At 40.8% G+C, this 18,726-nt stretch overlaps 1 protein-coding gene across 1 annotated transcript; it reads left to right on the forward strand.

The window, feature by feature from the left end:
• The first annotated feature begins 1,377 nt into the window (after nt 1-1,377).
• On the forward strand, nt 1,378-14,743 carry CMAS (cytidine monophosphate N-acetylneuraminic acid synthetase). Its single transcript, XM_075114018.1, has 8 exons — nt 1,378-1,587; nt 4,330-4,472; nt 4,702-4,857; nt 7,429-7,562; nt 8,847-8,941; nt 9,761-9,932; nt 11,750-11,900; nt 12,615-14,743. The coding sequence occupies exons 1-8, from the start codon at nt 1,394-1,396 to the stop codon at nt 12,887-12,889; spliced, it is 1,320 nt and encodes a 439-aa protein (XP_074970119.1). The 5' UTR covers nt 1,378-1,393; the 3' UTR covers nt 12,890-14,743.
• Nucleotides 14,744-18,726: the final 3,983 nt, after the last annotated feature.

Raw genomic sequence — 18,726 nt, forward strand, 5'->3', positions numbered from 1 at the left:
CCGGACTTTGCACTGAAGTCGATTATGGTTAAGCACACATTTTTGTTGAACTCGGTCTGTTGTGGGCACAGCAACCTCTGACAGAAGTGTAGTGCTAAAAGGAACTTATATGTGACAAAGGCTTGACACTCTAGAGTTAAAAAAATATTTCAAAATTAAGTGCATGGAAAGCGGCCTGCAGGAAAGATGGTACTTAGCAGCTTACAGCTACTAGTTTCAATCTCATCTAAAAAAAAAAAAAAAAAGAGGCCTGCAAGGTGCTGCCTTGACCTGCACAGTAGAAGAGCAAGCTGTCTCTCTAGCTCTGCTGGGTTTCTTTGAACAGATGTCCACTTCAGAAGGAAAAAACAAAACACCCAATGATGATTCTTCTGAAATGCCTGCCTACAACTGAATATAACAGGGAGCATTTTCCTTTGGCAGTGGTAGATGAGGTCCTTCTGCTCCGCAGCACATCTTAAATAACCTGAGGACGACTTCAGTAAACTGCATGTGATAGGTTTCCATTATGGACTGAGACTCGAGTTTCCAGGAGTGACTTTACGATGCTGTTCAACGGCATGTACTATTTTCCAAATGAAATTAAAAATAAAATTCCTGTACAGCCTTATACGGGTAGTGTATTACTTCATTTTGTCCGTCTGGTTTTTACAGGTAAGTTCGCATAACCTGTCATCGGCTTTTCTTACGCTTTAATAGACTTTGTAGGAGGCGCAGAACAGAAGGGCGGAGCGAGGGACGGTGTCCCTTCCCACGTAGAAGGGCTCCGGTGTGGCCACTCTGCCCTCTGCCGGGACTCCTCACGCGGGAAGGGAACCACTGAACGCTGACGGTTTATGAGGGAAGGAGGTCGGGAAACTACCGATGGCGGCGGCCCGGTGCTTGTGCAGCTCCCCAGACACAGGCTGCGGCGCCCGCTCGGCTCCCAGCGGCGAGGGCTCCCCAGCCCCAGAGCTCACCGCCTTACGGCCACCTCCTCCGTGCCCAGGGAAAGCAGCCACACCTGTGGCCGGCCTTTTTTTTAACGTGTATAAAGTATTAAAGGCACCCGGGCGCATTCCTACCGCAGGGCGCTAGGGACGCTCCATCCCGCCTCGGAACCGTTACCTGAGGGGACGCTGGGCGCCTCCCCCGCCGCGGACTGGGCTTCGCGGGGTACCCGGTGCCAAAGAGGGGTTCCGCGGCCTCTCCTCACAGGCAGTAGGCTGGACGTCTCCCCCCCAGATCCCCCAAACCGAGGGGCCCCCGGTGCCAGAAAGCCGCCAGCCTTCCCCCCTCCCACGCCGTCCCAGCGCGCAGGCGCAGTAGGGCCAGCGCCCCGCAGGAAGACTACGCTTCCCAGCATGCGCGGGGGTGGACGCGTGGCGCGGTGGGCGGGGCCGGGGACCGGGGAATGGAGGCGGGCGCGGCGGGCAGCTCTCGCGCGTTGCCGGCGGGGGACGGCGGGCCGCGCGCCCACCTGGCCGCGCTGGTGCTGGCGCGCGGCGGCAGCAAGGGGATCCCGCTGAAGAACATCAAGCTGCTGGCGGGGGTGCCGCTCATCGGCTGGGTGCTGCGCGCCGCCGGCGACGCCGGCGTCTTCCACAGGTGCGCATGCGCCGTCTCCCACCCCTTCGCCCACCCGGGGCGGGGGCGCTGAGGGGCGGGGAGCGGTACCTGCCTGCCGCGGGCCGCCGGGGCAGCCCGCCCTTCCCGGCCGGCTGCTCCCTGGCGGGGTCGGCGGCTTGGCGCCGGAGCCCCGGCTGAGCTAGCCGTAGCCGTTGGGGCGTGTTTAGCCTCGTTAAAGCTGCTCTGTCGGGGTGGTGAATGGGGCAGGTGTGTGGTGGGGGGCCCTCGCTGAAGGCGAGGGGGTGCCGGTAACGTGGCACCGGGTTAGGCATCCGGCAGGGCAGGGCGTGGTGCAGGGCAGGGCAGGCAGGCAGGCAGGCTGCCCCTTGCGGGCGAGGGCGAGCTGCGAAGGAATGAAGCGATCAAAAGTATTACAACGCGGTAATTTGAAAGGAAAGGTCTTCTGATTCGTGGTCGGGAGGCACTAGTTGACGATGTTTGCTGATAAGTATTGATGGTTTTACTTTATCGAGATGGCTGCGTTAAATGAAACGGCCAGGCTCTTGGTAATCTCCTGAGAATCACTAAATCACAGGGTGACTTTGGTTGGTTGTCGTATGGTCCCACCTGCTGCACGAAGCTGGGCTCTATAGGGTTGCTCAGGGTTGCGTGCAGCTGAGCTTGGGCACCTATGGAGATGGTCTGTGGAGACCCTGTAGCCTTTCCAGGCACCAGTTCCAAGAATTGATAGTCTTCATGGTGAAAAATAGTTCTGTGATAACTAATTAGCACTTCTGTTCTTGCAGTATGTGTCTCTGTCCTCTTACTGCACTTGTCCAGGAAAAGTGTCTCTGTTTTCCCTCTACTTGCCCACTAGGTGCTTGAAGACAACCATAAAGTCACCGGCTTGCTGCCTTTTTGTAGGACTGAATCAAGAAGGCTCTGTCAGCCTCTCCTGGCATTCTTGTGCTCCCAGGCCCCAGTCGTCACGCTGGCACTCTGCTGGGCTTGCTCCAGTTCTTGCATTGGGGAGCCCACAGCTGGACACAGCACATCAGAGGCAGTCTTGTAAATATTGAGTGGAAGGAAATGGTCACGTGCACCCATATGACACAGAAGCTCGGTTTGTGGCAAAGTGCACGAAACTTTGATAGCAATAGTTAGAACTAGATAGAAAAAAAACTATGCTGTTGATGTTACAAATATGGGCATTACAAAATTCTTTTTTCCACCAGAAGAAAACTGAGTATTTTCTACGCACGTACTGATAAATTTAATTAAAACCAGTGTGTGGTTAGGATGTACCTGCACCTAGGTATTTATGCTACGTACCAAGTTCCCAGTGCAAACCTACTGCATTATGTGTTCTGAGTGGTGACTTGATGTAGTCAAGTAGAAATGTAGCCCAGCTACATACAGAAGGCTGGTGCTTACTTCCAGCTCTGAATCTCATTGCTGCTGAACTGTTACCTTTTCTGGAAAATCCTTTGTTACTGAATCCGAAAAGTAGAGGAAGCATCACTGACTTGATTTTATTTTTAATAAAGAAGCAGTCAAAAATGTTTCTGACCTAGATTACTGATAATTATTTAATGCATGTGAATCTGTGTTGCTTAATGACCTGTGGCGGATATGGTGGTTTGAGTTACCTACTCATTTTCTATTTGGCATCTGAATTTGCCCAACGGGAAGACAGTTAAGGTCATGTAACCTAACTTTGAGGCATTACAGGTACATTAGGTGGAAGGGCACTAGGCTTTCTAGTCAGTCCCCTTTGAAACACTTGTGCTGACAGGCTGCATGTTTCACAACAAAACTCTGTTAGTTGAATGGGGAGTGTGTATCAAACAGCTGGAAGCAGTTTACAGAAAATACCTCTTCTGCATTTGTTCACATGGGTGTGACTTGACATTGCTGTCGCTGTCGTAGGTATTTTTATTCTGATCCCATGATGTCTTTGGATGGAAAAACTTAACTAAAGCACCTTTTGCTGTGTACCGTGCATTGAGAATGCCAGTGTTGCTGAGAGGCGAAGGGTTATTTTTAATAATTTTTGTTCTTGTATCTCACATACTTTTTTGTCACAATGATGGCAGCAGTGGCTTCACAGTGCTCAGCCAGTGTTTATCATCACATAATACTCAGACTTAGACCTTCCTTTTTGGAATGTTTATTATCCCTGAACAATCACAATCTTGCTTTATGAGTATTGAAGGTTTTCTGTGCCAAAACATATGTGGTTGTAACTTGAACAGTTCTTTCTCTGTGATTGCATGGAGCCTAATTAACACACTTTAAAACACTTGCAGAATAAGCTAATCTTCTAACTGTGTGGCAGTTTTACTTGCTGTCAGCCTTGTTTCTGAACTCTTAAATGATTTTGAATGCCTCATTCAACCATTCACAGTTCATTGATCTGTTAGCATGCCTAACAAATTGTGGCATGCTGACACTGGCTTTTTCTGGTAATACTTCCGAATTCTATGTTGCTTATGCTTCCTACATATGTGGTAGATAAGCACTCTACAGTATTAAATTTAAGTGCAACCCAGGGTTGAGATTTTACAATCTAGTGAATGTGTGTGTTTTATCTCTATTGTTAAAAGTTGCTTACTGGACTGATGGATAGTTTTACTAATGCAAATGTAAGAACTAATTCCTTTCATTGTAAGGTGTAATACATATATAAGCCAGGGTGTTGTTCAGGTTAGATAACGGCAGGCAAGTCAACAATGCTGGGATTCATTCTTTGTATTAATTTCTGCCACTGTCTGCCAACAGTATATGGGTTTCTACAGACCATGATGAAATTGAGAAGGTTGCAAAGCAGTTTGGTGCTCAAGTTCATCGCAGAAGCCCCGAAGTATCTCAAGACTCCTCAACTTCTCTAGAAGCTATCAGAGAGTTTCTTAATCATCACCATGGTAATGAAATATGCTGAGCTTTTATGTTGTAGCCCCAGGGGGATGATGCACTTATTATGTAGAAAAATAAGTAAAGCCACTTCTTATTTAGAAAATTAAGTAAAGCATTTAATAAATAAAAGCTAGAAAGATTCTCCTTTTTTTTGTGGCCTCTACTTATACCACACTTTGCAGTTGTATGTATTAAAAATATTAATTGTTTGGTAAATGTTTGTTTGTTTTTCTTTAGAGGTTGATATTGTAGGAAACATACAAGCAACGTCTCCCTGTTTACATCCCAGTGATCTTATAAAAGTGGCAGACCTCATCCAGAAGGAGGGGTTTGATTCTGTCTTCTCTGTTGTGAGACGGCATCAATTTAGATGGAGCGAGGTAAAAAAAGGAGGTAATATTTAGCTGTTTCTGGTTACAGTTATACTTAATCAAATTTCTTTTTCAAATGGTTTATTTTCATACCCGTGCTGTTTATCTTGGCATGTGATATCAGCAGGGGCTGAGTCCTTGCAGAAGTATGAGATGGCTAAGAAATTCCTTTTAAGTAGGGCTGTTTTGATATTTCTGATCATTGCTCAGCCTTCCTGTAATAGTTTTGTAGAAGTGGTAAGGTATTGAAAATTAAAATGCTATTATATTGTTTAGGCTCAAAATATAGCTCCCAAAAGCTTTACATGTTAACTTCTGCTTGGCAGGTATTCATGTATATGTAGACATGACGCTGAGGTCCTGTCTTAGCTAGGAAAGTGTTCTTACTATGCAGTAGCTAACAAATGACAAATAATGTGAGGTAAAGTCTTAGTGAAGATGAGTTGGCAAGCTTTTAGCCTGGAGACTTAGGGTTTGTTTCAGCCTGCTAATTTGACTGTTGTCTTATGTCAAATTGCAAACTCCTTTGAGTCATGAGGGCTGAACTCATGTTAGTTAGCTCATACAGAAGAACATGACTGGTTTTCCTCAAGAAAATATGCCTCTAGGCTACAGTTGCCAAGGTGACTAAAGGTTGAACTCTTTACTTACAAATAAAATTGTACCTTGTTGTAGCTGTAAAGTACCTTTGTCCTTGTACAGAGAACTATTCCACACAATATCTGTGTTGGGTTTGTTTCTGTGATTAAAACAGAAATGTTTGCCTCTTTTTCTCAAAATGCTTAGTGCAGGTACTGCCACATAGTTTATCTTTAGTTTTAGAAAACGAACGTGTTACTCAGCCATTGCAATTATTCTGTTGACGTGAAAAAAATTCATCTGAAGCATTTTATGAGTTTACAAAGCATTGTGCTGTAAAAGCACATGAAATAAATGAAGCTTGATATTAGAGATAAATTGGAATAAAAGTTAGGCCTTTGTTTGGAATAAACAGATAACTTGAACATTTTCATTCTTCCTTATAAGAGGAGGAACAATGTGACACAGTTTCCTCATAAGGTGTAAGAGAAATGTTGAAGTAGTGGATGGCGTTTTAGGGTTCTGTGGATTGCAACCAAGTGGAAGTCCACTTTACATCTCAGGATGCTGGAGTGAACATCTGTGAAAGAGTAAATCTCATTTTGCTGTACCATGTGGCTTTCTGAAGTGATTGTGTGCCACCTAGTCTCCATAGGTAGATAATTAAAATAAAAAAAAAACCTCAAGACCTACCTAAAAGAGCAAATAATTCTTTAGTATGAAATGACATGTAAAGTCTTCTAATGTGGTGGGAGATAATCATTCAGTTGCAATGAGTATATGCAAGGACAACAAGGAACACATTGTGCAGGCATTAGCAGCTTAAGGGTTAAAGCAGATGGCCTTTCCAGAGTGTGGTGGTTCAGGTGACGACGATTCACAGGAGCATTATACAGTATAGTATGGTACTCTTTTTTTTTTTGTTTTTTCCAGACGGCTTTTCATTACTGATTATGTTAAAAGAATTTTATATCTTTTTCTTTGTATTTCTGTTCCTTCTACATTAAGGTTTAATATTGATGCACCCTGAAAGAGAAAGGTGCTTCTCTCTGACTGGAAATGTTTAGTTCATTGAGCACAAAGCTCTAGTGTATTTATGAAATACAAGTTGTGTATATGTACTAAAGCTTCAAGATGTTTTGGGTGTCTGAGAATGCCCTCTAGCTTTTTAATGGTTACTAGATCGTGAGACCTGGTGAATTTTAGCTTCTTTGTGCATGTGAATTTGAGTGGTACAAGGACAGAAGTCTCTGGTTCAGCTTCTGCTGTGTGCACTTCTGGCATTGATAACAATATGGGAACTTATAGGATCATGTTTGTTCAAAGACACCTGCTTGTTTATTTGTGGACACTGTTTAAACCACTTATGAAAAGTTAATGTAATGTATATCCTTAAATAGGAAGTATATTGGGGAAGTGGCAATATGTTTTCACAGGCAAAATTTCTTCTTATCTGCTCTTTTCTTCACCCTCTAGATTTCAGAGGTTGGTCCTCTTAGCTCTTGGAGTTCATTCAGGGCATTCCTGGTTTTAGGTGTAGGTAGCTGAACGGGTTTTTGTTCACCCTCATTGCTAGTTAAACCACTTTCCTATTGTGCTCTAGGAGATTGAGTATGGAAAGAGTATATTATTTCTTTCACATTGGCAAGGACAGTCCAGAAGAATGTCCCCCATGCTCCAGGGTAACCAGATTTAGAGCTGATGACCTGTCAGGTTTCGTGTTTGTTGGTTTTTTCGGTTTGTTTGGTTTTTTTTAAGTTGGAATGAAAAATTTTATTTTCCTCTGCTGGAAATGCAGGGCAGTCTTCTAGTTTGTTGTCCACAATTCCAAGAAAGAGCAATTCAGTGATTTTTTTTTTTTTTTAATAAAGCGAAGCAATGTGAGGCAATAACAAAAGAAGTTGGTGACTGAATTGTGTCCTTAATTTTTCAACAGAAAGCTATTTAAGGAAAGTTAAGTGACTCTGAACAGGGATTCTGGAAAACTTATTTTGTCATTTTTCTCTGTTAACAGAAAACAAAATGACAGAACCCCAAAATCTGAATCCAGCGAAACGGTACCGGAGGCAAGATTGGCCTGGGGAGCTGTATGAAAATGGCTCATTTTATTTTGCCAAGAGACATTTGATTGAGAAAGGCTACTTGCAGGTTAGTGCTTCTGTTTTTCATCTTCTTTAGAATACTAAGTCTTTTATTCTTGTTATAGAGGGTTCTGAATTCAATAATGTATTTCTATTTCTGATGCAGTCAGTATGTAGTAATGGCATTTTCACCTCAGGACAGTTTGCTTATTATGTGTACCTTCACAGGGCTAGCTGTAGCTAGGGCAGTTCCAGTAACAGCGTCCTCCAGAGCAAACAGATATATACAAATAATATTGAGCAGTATATAGCTATAAGCCTAGAACAATACGAGTTTCACATCAGTTCGCCAAGTTGTAAGTGCATATCTTACAACTCATTTTAGTGTTACTAAGGTTGTGAAACTGACCTTCCTGCAGTGTCATAGGCTTATCATATAATCTATAAATTTGTACTCTTGGCCAGTTTAGTCTTATGCCAATTTTGTATTGTAACTTAAACAGTCTCTTTCCCTTTCCTGGTGTTTACATCCCAGTGTAGAATGCAGAACAAACGTATTTACTTCAGTTTTCATTTTGTTTTTCTAGAAGTATAGTCTCTTAGTTTTCTCATGCAAGATAAGTTCTCCATCTTACAGATAATTTCCAATATTTGTCAACAGAACTGAAAAAAAAGCCTGATATAGATATTTCCATATTTCTAACAGGAATGCCTTACTAGGTACATCCGGAATACCAGGTTCTAATTTCTCTCTTTCCCAGATACCTCACTAATGCAGAGACGCTAGCTTTAAGTCTGTAGTTTGCACAGAACCGTGCAGTGCCAGCTAGTGCTGGGTAGACTTGCAAGCATTGATCTGGATACCACAGTTGTGCGAAATTCTACATACTATGAAGGCTGGGCCCTCTGAGGATCAGGGCTTGTAGTTTATTTTTTTTAATTACATTGGGGTATGGCAGATATTTTTCCAATTGAAATTAAGTCTTGTGTAGATAGCAAACAAAAAATAAGCATACTCTTACTCAGTAAATGCTAAAGGTGTTGCTATTTTACTTTAAAAGACCTACCGAAATCAGTGTGATGTGATGACTATGATGCATAACAACTTACTTGCACACTTCCTGTAGTTCTAAAATGAAAATACTTATTAACCATTCCCTATAGAAAGTTGTTTCAAATGCTTGGATCTGTCACTGACAAAACATTGTTATTGATAGTTCACTTACATTTAAGCTACTGTGACCACTGTGTAACCAGCTACTTAGCTTTCATTACATGGTACCAAATCGTATAGTTTTTGTATTTTTATGAACCCAAGCAGAAAATTTTAATGGGTTCTATGTTTTTTTAGGGTGGTAAAATGGCCTACTATGAAATGCGTGCAGAGCACAGTGTGGATATCGATATAGACATTGATTGGCCTATTGCGGAGCAGAGAGTATTGAGGTAAGAGCACTTGTTATTTCTTTATTTCTTTATCACTCATTGTTTCAAAATATGGTCATATGAATTCATAATGTGTGTAATGGAAGTAATTAAGATCAAAGATAATTTGAAAACTTTATTTCCACCCATCATTTTTTCCTGTCACTGTTGAAATCATATGAATTACCTTTGCTATATGGTTTGATTTTTGTTGTTTTGTTTGTTTGTTTGTGTTGTGCTTAGGTGGCTGTTTTTGGTTTGTTTTTTTTAACCACCTTCAGCTTGGGGAAAAGTGTAAGCCTCACTATACCATAGCAATGTGTTAGCATCACCCTGGCTTTTCCAGCTTAATTGTCCTAGGCTTCCAGGGTCTGTACCACGTTTGCTGATGCACACACATGGCTGAGAGCGTTCATGTAGAAGGCATGAGCTGATTCCATCTTGCCAGCTGCCTTTTCTTTGCAGCTACTCTGCACCTCTCTAAGGAAATAATGGGTGGAAATGCAATACATTTTTCTGTTCCTTTTTCATTCTTTACTCCATTTTGGTTTTGCTAAGTAAAAAGTGAATGCTACAGAAAAATAAACTCTTATGCTAAGGAAATAAATCTCATCCTAATTTTTAAATGGAGAGCATGACTGAGCTGTCTTTTGGATCATTTTTTTCTTTTTCTTTGAAGAGGGAGAATATAGTTGGAGAGTGAAGATGATGATAAAAGACATGAGAAAAAAAAGAAGTTCAAAGCTGATTTTTCTGTCTGAAGGTCGCAATTGTATTTAAAATATTTGGTTTTGGAGTGTGCAAAAACTTCCATCCTAAAAAGATAACTTCTTTGTCTAGCTTTGGATATTTTGGCAAAGAGCCATTAAAAGAGGTGAAGCTATTGGTTTGCAGTATTGATGGATGCCTGACAAATGGTCGCATTTACGTGACAGAAGACCAGAAGGAAATGGTCTCCTACGATTATAGAGATATTGTTGGTATCGATCTATTAAAGAAAAGAGGAATCCAGGTAAGTGTTGTTCTGAAGTGTGAGGTTTCATTTCTGATGTAACCTGAACATTAAAAGATTCTAAAATGCTGCAGTATAGAAGTTGAAGTTTCTTCAGAGTACATGTGATCAAGCAGCATAATACATTGGTTTGGGGTTGGGACAAATTCTCAGATTGCTTGGAGGAAAGTAAGTGTTTTGAGAAAGTCCTCAGTCTAATTCGTAGTAGCTATAGCATCTTTTTTCTTTTTGTCCTGGAAAAATGTGGGGGGGGAAAAAAATCTGTGGTGTTTTGCTAGCACCAATCATAGTGTTCTGTGTAGTCGAGACACTCATTAATTAGAAGTCAGCTTTACCAAACAGGGATATGTTGTTACCTCTTGTCTATAGAAGACAAAGAAACACCCAGGTAAATTACTTAGTTCATCCTAGATCACCCGTGATTGTTGCAAATTGGGGAAGTAAACCCTCCCAAACACTTTGTGCGTGTGTTTAACAGTAGCTCATGTGCTTTGAAGTTGTAAGAATTCAGTGTAAATGAAACTGAAACAACACAGATTGTAACATGGCTACTATTATTATTGATTGTTATTACTGCTAATAAGTTCTGCTGATCTGAATATTTGCTTGCATTTATGTAAAATTAGCCTCCTGGCTATTTTCCGTCTGTGCTGCTGCCTTTGATATAGCTAGAAGAATTTTGGGGGGTAAAAACTAAGTGCAGATTTAAACTGCCTTCAAAGTGCCTTAACTCAGTCCTGTTGCAGAGAGAGGTAGGCATGGATAAGGCAAAGGCATCTATACCCCAAGTAGTCTTCTCCAGATGAATTTGTGGAGTCTCTATTGTAGGAAGTCTTTTATAACAGGTTAGATGAGACGTTCACAACATACTTAGCAGCTGTTGCTGCCTTGGGGCAGTGAAATAGAGTAGATCATTCTTCAAAACTCCCTCAGCTTCATTTTCTGTGAGGCAAAAGGGGAAGGAACCTTGTAATCATTTTTGTTGCCTGTGGGAGCCCATTTCCATACTTGCTGTGACTCGGAACCTTTCATTAAAAACCTCCTGGTCTTTCTGCTGCACTTTGTATATTTCTAGTGTATGTTGCTGATATAGTCTTGCTTTGTGCACCACTCCTGTTCATTCTGTACTTAAAATCAGTGCAAAGTATTTGTTAGTATTTAAAAGCAGTTAGGGAAGATCAGCTTGGACAGAAAACTTGAAGGGGTTGTGTCTGAGATGTTTAAAAATCCTGCTGCAATAATCTGTTTTTAGCCTACCTTGTACATAATTTCTGAAATCTTGAATTTGGAATGAAATTTTGGAGATTAATGTGCTGTGCTCTTTCAGCCTGTTTAGTATTCTGTTGATGCTCTGAAGCCCTACTGTAAATAAAATTATTAGGTGGAGTCACAGAAAATACTTCATAATATTCTACTTCTACAAATACTACAGAAATCTTCCTTGGGAATTCTCTTATTCCCTACTGTGGCTTAATTAGATGATATTGCACTAGATAGTCAGCGTGCCACTGTACTTTGGTGTTCAGTACTTTATTTGGTACGTGTTGCATTTTGAAAAGACAAATGTTAATTTCTTTTTTTGAACCTCAGGAAAGCCTACAGAATGGTGTTCCACTTTCCCAAAGCATCTTGAAGACTGTAATATGGTTTTGGATGCTAATCACTTCTACTCTGAGTTTTAATTGAAGAAACCAATTATTCAATGCTTTTCTGCTATCTGAGAGCGCTTCTATGAGCAAAACTTCTTCTGTTTTTTAATAAATCAACTTACGCATCTTTTTTTGTATGTAGAATTTAACTTGAATTTATTTTAATAGGTTCGACTCATCTCTGAAAGAGACTGTTCAAAAACGCTGTCAGCCATGCGGTTGGGATGTGTAGCTAAAGTTAGTGCAACAAATAAATTACAGGTCCTGGAGGACTGGCAAAAAGACATGAGTTTGAGCTGGAAAGAAGTCGCTTACTTAGGTCAGTTCTTTTTTTTTTTTTTTGGTAGTACAATTTCATATAGCATACACAAATGCAAACTTCATAGTGCCATTCAGCTTCAGAACACTTTGCTGTTTGTTAATGCAATAAACTTAATGCGATTGACATGCAAATGACAAAGCAGTCACGGAAGGCAGGTACGTATTTTAAGGCTTGTTGGGGTACAGTCTCAATATTACAGGCATAGATGAATCAGTGTCTAATTTGGTAAGGGACTTCTTAGCTGTCTTTATAATGAGATTTAGGAAAGCTTTTGATATTACACAAGCATACAGTTACAGCTCAATTTTGAACTGATTCTAGGTCATTTCAGATGGATATTATATACATTCTGAAATGGAAACAAAAAGTGGGCAGAATTAAAACTGAAAGCCATGTGATTCTGTACAAAACTATATTTCAGTGACAGCTTAAGTGTATAGTCCTGCAAATGCTTATTCAGTTGCTCAAATAATTTTACTACTCTTAAAAGTACCATTCTCTTGCTGAAGATTGTGTAGTGTGATTAGTGTTTACATGCATCACTAAGATTTTTCTAAGAACTGATTCACATGTGCAAAGTGCTGCTGAGATGAAAATTGTGGGAAGAATACAAATTTTAAGACAGATTTGTATGTACGCAGGAAAATAATTTGCTCGGTTTTCGCCCCCTCTGTGACGCATTTTTGCCTTGTCTGTCATCTTTCTCAATAGGAAATGAAGAGTCTGATGTGGAATGCCTGAAGAAAGCTGGCATGAGTGGTGTGCCTGCTGATGCTTGTGCAGTTGCTCAGAAGGCTGCTGGTTATATTTGCAAAAGCAGTGGTGGCTGTGGAGCTGTCCGGGAGTTTGCAGAACACATATTTCTGTTGTTAGAAAAAGTGAACTCTGCAAGAAAGCAAATGGAAGAACTGAGTTCAGCAGGAAAGGAAACGGGAGGAAATGAGAACAGCAGGAGAGGAAATAAGGAACTAAGGATAAAAGAGTAACACAGCTGGTCAATCCTGCTTTTCTTCTTTTCCCCTTCCTCTCTCAGTAAGTCTGTATCCCAAAGGATGGCTTATCTTTCGAGTTTACATTGCAGTAGAGTTAAAAAGGTGTTTCCCTCTAATTAAAGGTTCCACTTTGATTAAATGCTGATTTTCATGAATGTATGCTGATAAGCACGATTATATTAATGATTATTTTAAAAGCCATTTAAGTGCAATGGAAGGAATGCTACGAAAGGTAGCATCCTATAAATCTACTCTTGATCGTTATACCTGTCCTACATGAATGATATGTTTTAATTTCATAAACTGAATGTTTTCAGGGATCAGTGATTGTGCATGACTTGAGGATTTGTAATTCAGACTTTCAAAACCAAATTTGTCAGTTTTACTCCTTTTGTTTACAATTCCTCTATCAAATGTCAGTATGATGTAGCTGCGTGCTTGCTTTTTACTTAATTTGTTCCTAGAAAGGAAGAGTTTTAGCATATGCTGGAGAGGTCAGGTATCAAATAACCATCAAACTTCATCCTACACTTTAAAAGACAGGTCACTGTAAAACCAGTTAATATTAGTATTGGTTAAGAAAAGCACTTAAGCATGTGTTGAATTTTAAGTTCATAAATAATAAATGGCATTTAGAATTGTGCCATTTATCACTGAATCTGTTTATATTAGTTTTTTTGAAGTGCTTAAATTAACATACCCAAACAATTTGCCAAATTTTGAGTTAAATTTCCCTTTAAGTTTGAGATCTTTCCTTTGTAGAAACTTGCTTTCTTTCTATGAGACTTTATTACAACCACTAAGGATTGAAAGTAAAAAGATCTTTAGTGTTTATTGTATGGAAGAGTAAAAATGCTGTTTAAAAAAACCCAAAACATAGTTGTTGACTGTGAGTTTATATAAAATATTCAGATTATTTTTAGCATGTTAACTTAAAGCTGGTGTATGTGTATGTTTGTATTTATGTACAATACCATTTTTACTGTCTTGATTTTAAAGAACTCGGATATCTGTAGAAAGTTGTAGAACTGACACTAAAAATATGCATTAGTTTCTAATCCTAGTATTTACCAGCGAGTCAAGTTCTGCCTTGGGTTATGGTAAAAAATAAATACCCGTGGTACACAGGCAGTTACTACTGAGGTGAGTGATAATGGCTTGTCATATTATTTTGTTTCTCTGCTAAATAGACACTCCCAGTATAATATCACCTGACGTATTGCCCTCTGTTGATTAACTTTGTGCTTCCTTTTACAAAGCAAAACTTCAAACGGAAATTCTTTTACCACCTATCTACAGTAGCAAGGTTAACAGGTGAATAGTTCACCATACTCATCAGCTCTAAGGTATCATTAAGTATTTCCTTTCATTTAGTTTCAGCACCAGATAAACCCCATGGACTTTGATAACAGGACAGCCACAGTTTGGACAGAACTATGGACTTTGCTATAGGTAGATGAATTATTTTAGCTGTATAGACTATGTGGTAAAGTTTCTGAAGTCCAAACTGGATGAACTATATGTCACATAAAATTAGCCAAGTTTTTAGTTCACTTCACCATGTCATCATCAAGTATCTTGCTGACTTGGATTTCAAGAACAGTTTCCTGTGAATTGATAGCTTTGAACAAGGTGACTGTTCAAGGTGAACTTGATTCCCATTCCTTTTGTTAGAGAAAGCAAAAATATGAGTAAGTGCAATTAAAACAGAACTATGAGCTGGCAATACTATTTGTAGCTTACTGTTTGAATCAAGAACTCTTCTAATGTTTCAGCCCTCTTGGGGGCAATTCTTGAGCGTTTTGTGTGTGTGGTTATACGCTCTTAAATAAACTTCACTTCCCTGTGTTCCATGTTTTCAAATAGCTGATTTCATAACGCTGTACACTTTGTGCTTGTGTTTGTGAAAAGTAGGATTAATCTCAGTTTTCTGAGCTGTCAAAGCCAGCCAAGTGCTTCTATGGAAGGATAGTCTTGTAAAATGAGCAGAACATACTTAGAATTATTCAGCAGGAGACAATTCCCATTCTTGAAGAGAATTCCCATTTTGGTTAGGCCTTGATCTCTGCTGGTTTTGGCTGTTTGGTGGCTTTTGCCAGGAGAGCTGAGGAGAGGGAAGGAGATGGTAACGTATTGTCCTTACATTTGCTAACTTTGGGACAAGGGCTAGGGGTTAACCCTTCACCTACCTCTGGCTCAATTTATTTTTATCCTGATATTTGTCCTATTCAATATATGTTTCTCTCCAGTGACCTTAGTTCATTTCAAATCAGTATGAATCATATAAAACTCAGCCTTCTGAGGTCAGATTTTGTAATACGTTGTGATTTCAAGTTCTTAATATTTTTAAACCTTGAGCACACATTAGCTAACTAGCTTTTCCGGAGCCCGTGTGGGAAAGGTTTTCATAAAGTTATGTTTTCTGTTAGTATTCTCTTAGCACACTATCTCCTGTTTCCAGAAATAATTCCGAATGAGTCTAATTACACCCAGCAGGACTTAATTATCCTAAATGTCAGCATTATAAGAGCAATAACAAGGTATGTCCAGTTGAAGAAAAATACTCTATTATGCATGAACTTGTTGCATAAATGGTTTAGAAAAACTTGTCATTAATGCACTTGTCTGAAAAATCCTTGGATGGTAGGTTTGTTTCTCTCTCTTGTTCTCAGACCGGTTTGTCTATCCACGTTTCTGAGCCTAGATACGTTTACATACGTGGCCCTAGTTTAAAAAAAACTTGCCCACTGGAGGAAAGAGAAACATTTGGAGCAGTCACACGCTACAGCTGTCTCCCACGCCTGTGCAGCATTACAGACCACTTCGCTTAAAAGGGTTGCCATTATTTTCTTTTTGCAGGTGGAAGGATTTTTAAATTGTTTATAAAAAAATGTTGTAAAGGGAATGAGCAATGAGCAGTGCAAAGGCAATGATACCAAATTATTCAGGTTAATATAGAGCAGGGCTGATGAAACTGAATAGATAGATAAATATATATATAATTAGATGTTCTCAATAGAAAAACAATCCTAATGCCATGTATAAAGGTATCTATACTGTGGGGAAAAGTGCACACAACTGTGTAAAAGTACGATGACATCAGCTGAATCGGCATACATCAGTCATAGATGCTAACGGAAAAATGCTTAGGAAGTTCTTGAATGGAATGTAATTGGAGGTTGGGTTAATATTCAGGAAAATACAGTGTGCTTGTCCTGTTTGTTCACATAATCTTGCTGACAATTTCTGGCCTAAACTGACATATTTCTGAGCTAGTATGGCCACTCTTGTATTAAAGTGTGGAGGTAGTCTCTCCGCAGATGTAACTTTTAACTAAGGCTGTAGTTGTACAACTTTTTATTGCCTGTACAGCCCACTTAAGTGTTTGACTACTTTTATTCTCCCATCTTTTTCTCCTGGTTACATCTTGTCCACAGCAATAGAGTCTTAAGTTCAAGGGGGATGTGTCACCAGTGGATCCTTCTGATCGGTGATGCCCAACCGATGTGTTGTGATTGATTAGGTGAAGCCTAGTCTAAAAATCTTGAGGATGGGATGAAGTAATCTGATTTGATGAATATAAAACACATAGATTCATTTGACTTAATAAACTTAATGATTTCCTGAGATGAGTATGAACGGGTGTTTCAGGAAGTAGTTCCAATGGCTTCCAAACAAGCCCTAGTCCTGACTCGCCACAACAGTATATCAACATCCTTGTGTCTTTGTGCACTTTCACTGTAACAAAAAAAAACCCACAACAACCTATGGGCTGTCTGCAAGCCATGCTGCTTTTTACTCCTTGCTTTTGAATGCTTAATACTCTGCCAGGTTTTTACTGTCACGTCATTGAGCACCTTGCAGCTCATAAGAGCGAGGCTTCCTAGCTTTCTTGTTTGTTCGTTAAATCACATGCACTGTCTTTTTATAATAAAAGCCATGAGATTTCAGTGGGTTTTGTGATAAAGTTGCAGGCAGTACATGGCAATGTTAGAGAACAACAAGCTAACTGGATTTGTTCCTTGCAGTGGATCTGTGCTGCGGTTTACTGATGCCTCTGCCGAGAAGCAGGGAACTCAAGTCTGGGGTGCTTCAATTAAGCTGCTGTCATTGGCATCTGAACTTGGATAGCACAGAGATATTTAAGCTAGCTTTATATTGCACTTCATTCACCTGTCTATGAAGTCCTGGTGTGCATTTTTTTAAAATGTTTTTTATTGTAATGTAGGTAAATCCTTAATTTAGCCACTAGGCAATGCTGTAGACTGATTAATTCCTCATCCCTCCTAAGTAGCTAGGCAACCAACTGCAGTTTGAGCAGCACAGTGATACCTACCTGGCTGTTGGATTGTGTCTAAGTAGTTACTGAGGTCACAAATGATAGCGAACAACAGACCCCAGTTATCTTTTGTTTTAGTACAAGGCCTTACAGGCAGAAAAGGAAAATCTGCTTTTATTACTCCTAAGCGTTAATATTTGCTTACATGTGAATGCCATCATCTATCTCATCATCCTGTCTCTACTGTGACTGCTAGTAGATTCTCAGTGGTGCAGACTGATCATTCCCAGGCACGTCCTTGCGGATCCTGGCAGTCAGAAACAAAGGACCTCTTAAGCAGTCCGTGTACCAGGACTGTCCCAGATTCAGACCTGTGTCTGATTCCGCTCAGAGTCTGCTTCAGCTTTTGAGCCCTGCAGCATCCTGTGAAAATCAATGCCTAATTCTTGTGCAGAGCTTTGCAGTTAAAACACTGCAGTCAATAGGTGTCAGTGAAGAACAAACATTTCTGTTCCTTTTGGAGGCAGCGCTGCTTCCCATTTTATTGACAGAAAGCTTGCTCGGTGGCTGCAGAGCCCATGCCAGAGTGGGCATGTCTTTGGTGCCATGGGGCTGCAGTTGTTTCCAAAACGGCTATTTCTCCACTTAGCCTTGGCCTATGGGACCAGTTTGGAACGAGGCCAGAAGGAGGCACAGCAATGTAATTCGTGACTTCATGCTTTTCTGTCGCTGGATTTTTCACTCGAGCAGCTGTTGGGTGCTCCTGCTTGCTCCCTGCTGGGGCCATGAGGTGCTGCCACTCCTCTCTGCTTGGCCAAGAGAAGTGTTTTCCTCAGGAGCGTGGGAAGGGCAGTGTCTCACCATGCACATCCACTGTCTTTCACTGTCCTTTCCTACAGTTTGTCCTCTGCAGTACGCAGGACAGGCAAACAGATTCAGGGAAAGGGGAGGACTGTCTCCTATCAAAGCTAATAAAGAAGTTGCTGCATAATCCTCTCTCGTGGTTGCTGGTCCCTTGAAAGAAGGTGGATTGTGGTCACCTGTGAGGCTGGAACTGGTGAAAGAGTGGTATGGCTACTCAGTGCTTTTCCTCCTTTCTCAACGTGGTCTTTCAGCAACTGCCTTTACTCCCATGCTCAGCCCTTTCTGTGAAGCTTGATTCCTCCTGTCCTGTCTTTGCAGCAGGAGTGCCCTTCGCTCTTTGTCTGTGGTCTGTGACTGTTTCCTCTCTCATCAGCTGGACATGAAATGGGCCCCAGGGAAATTCCTCCTGGTCCTCCATGTTTACTTTTCCAGCTGGCTGATGGTTACAGGTCAACCCTTCTCTCCATCCCCTGAGCATCTCTGTTCTATTTAGACCCAGTGCAGAAACCCACCAATTGATCTCCTGCCCTCAGTCCTCTCTATCTTCCTATAACTTCTGGCTTCAAAGATTCCCAGAACTGGCTCAGATCCCTTCTCCTTGCTGTTCTTCCCACCCTCACTTCTCCAGACTCCCTTGTCTCTGCTATAAGATGTTCCTGAAGCTATTCTGAGAGACTTTTTTCACCAT

Source organism: Phalacrocorax aristotelis, chromosome 1 (assembly GCF_949628215.1).
Source record: "Phalacrocorax aristotelis chromosome 1, bGulAri2.1, whole genome shotgun sequence".
Taxonomy (NCBI): Eukaryota; Metazoa; Chordata; class Aves; order Suliformes; family Phalacrocoracidae; genus Phalacrocorax; species Phalacrocorax aristotelis.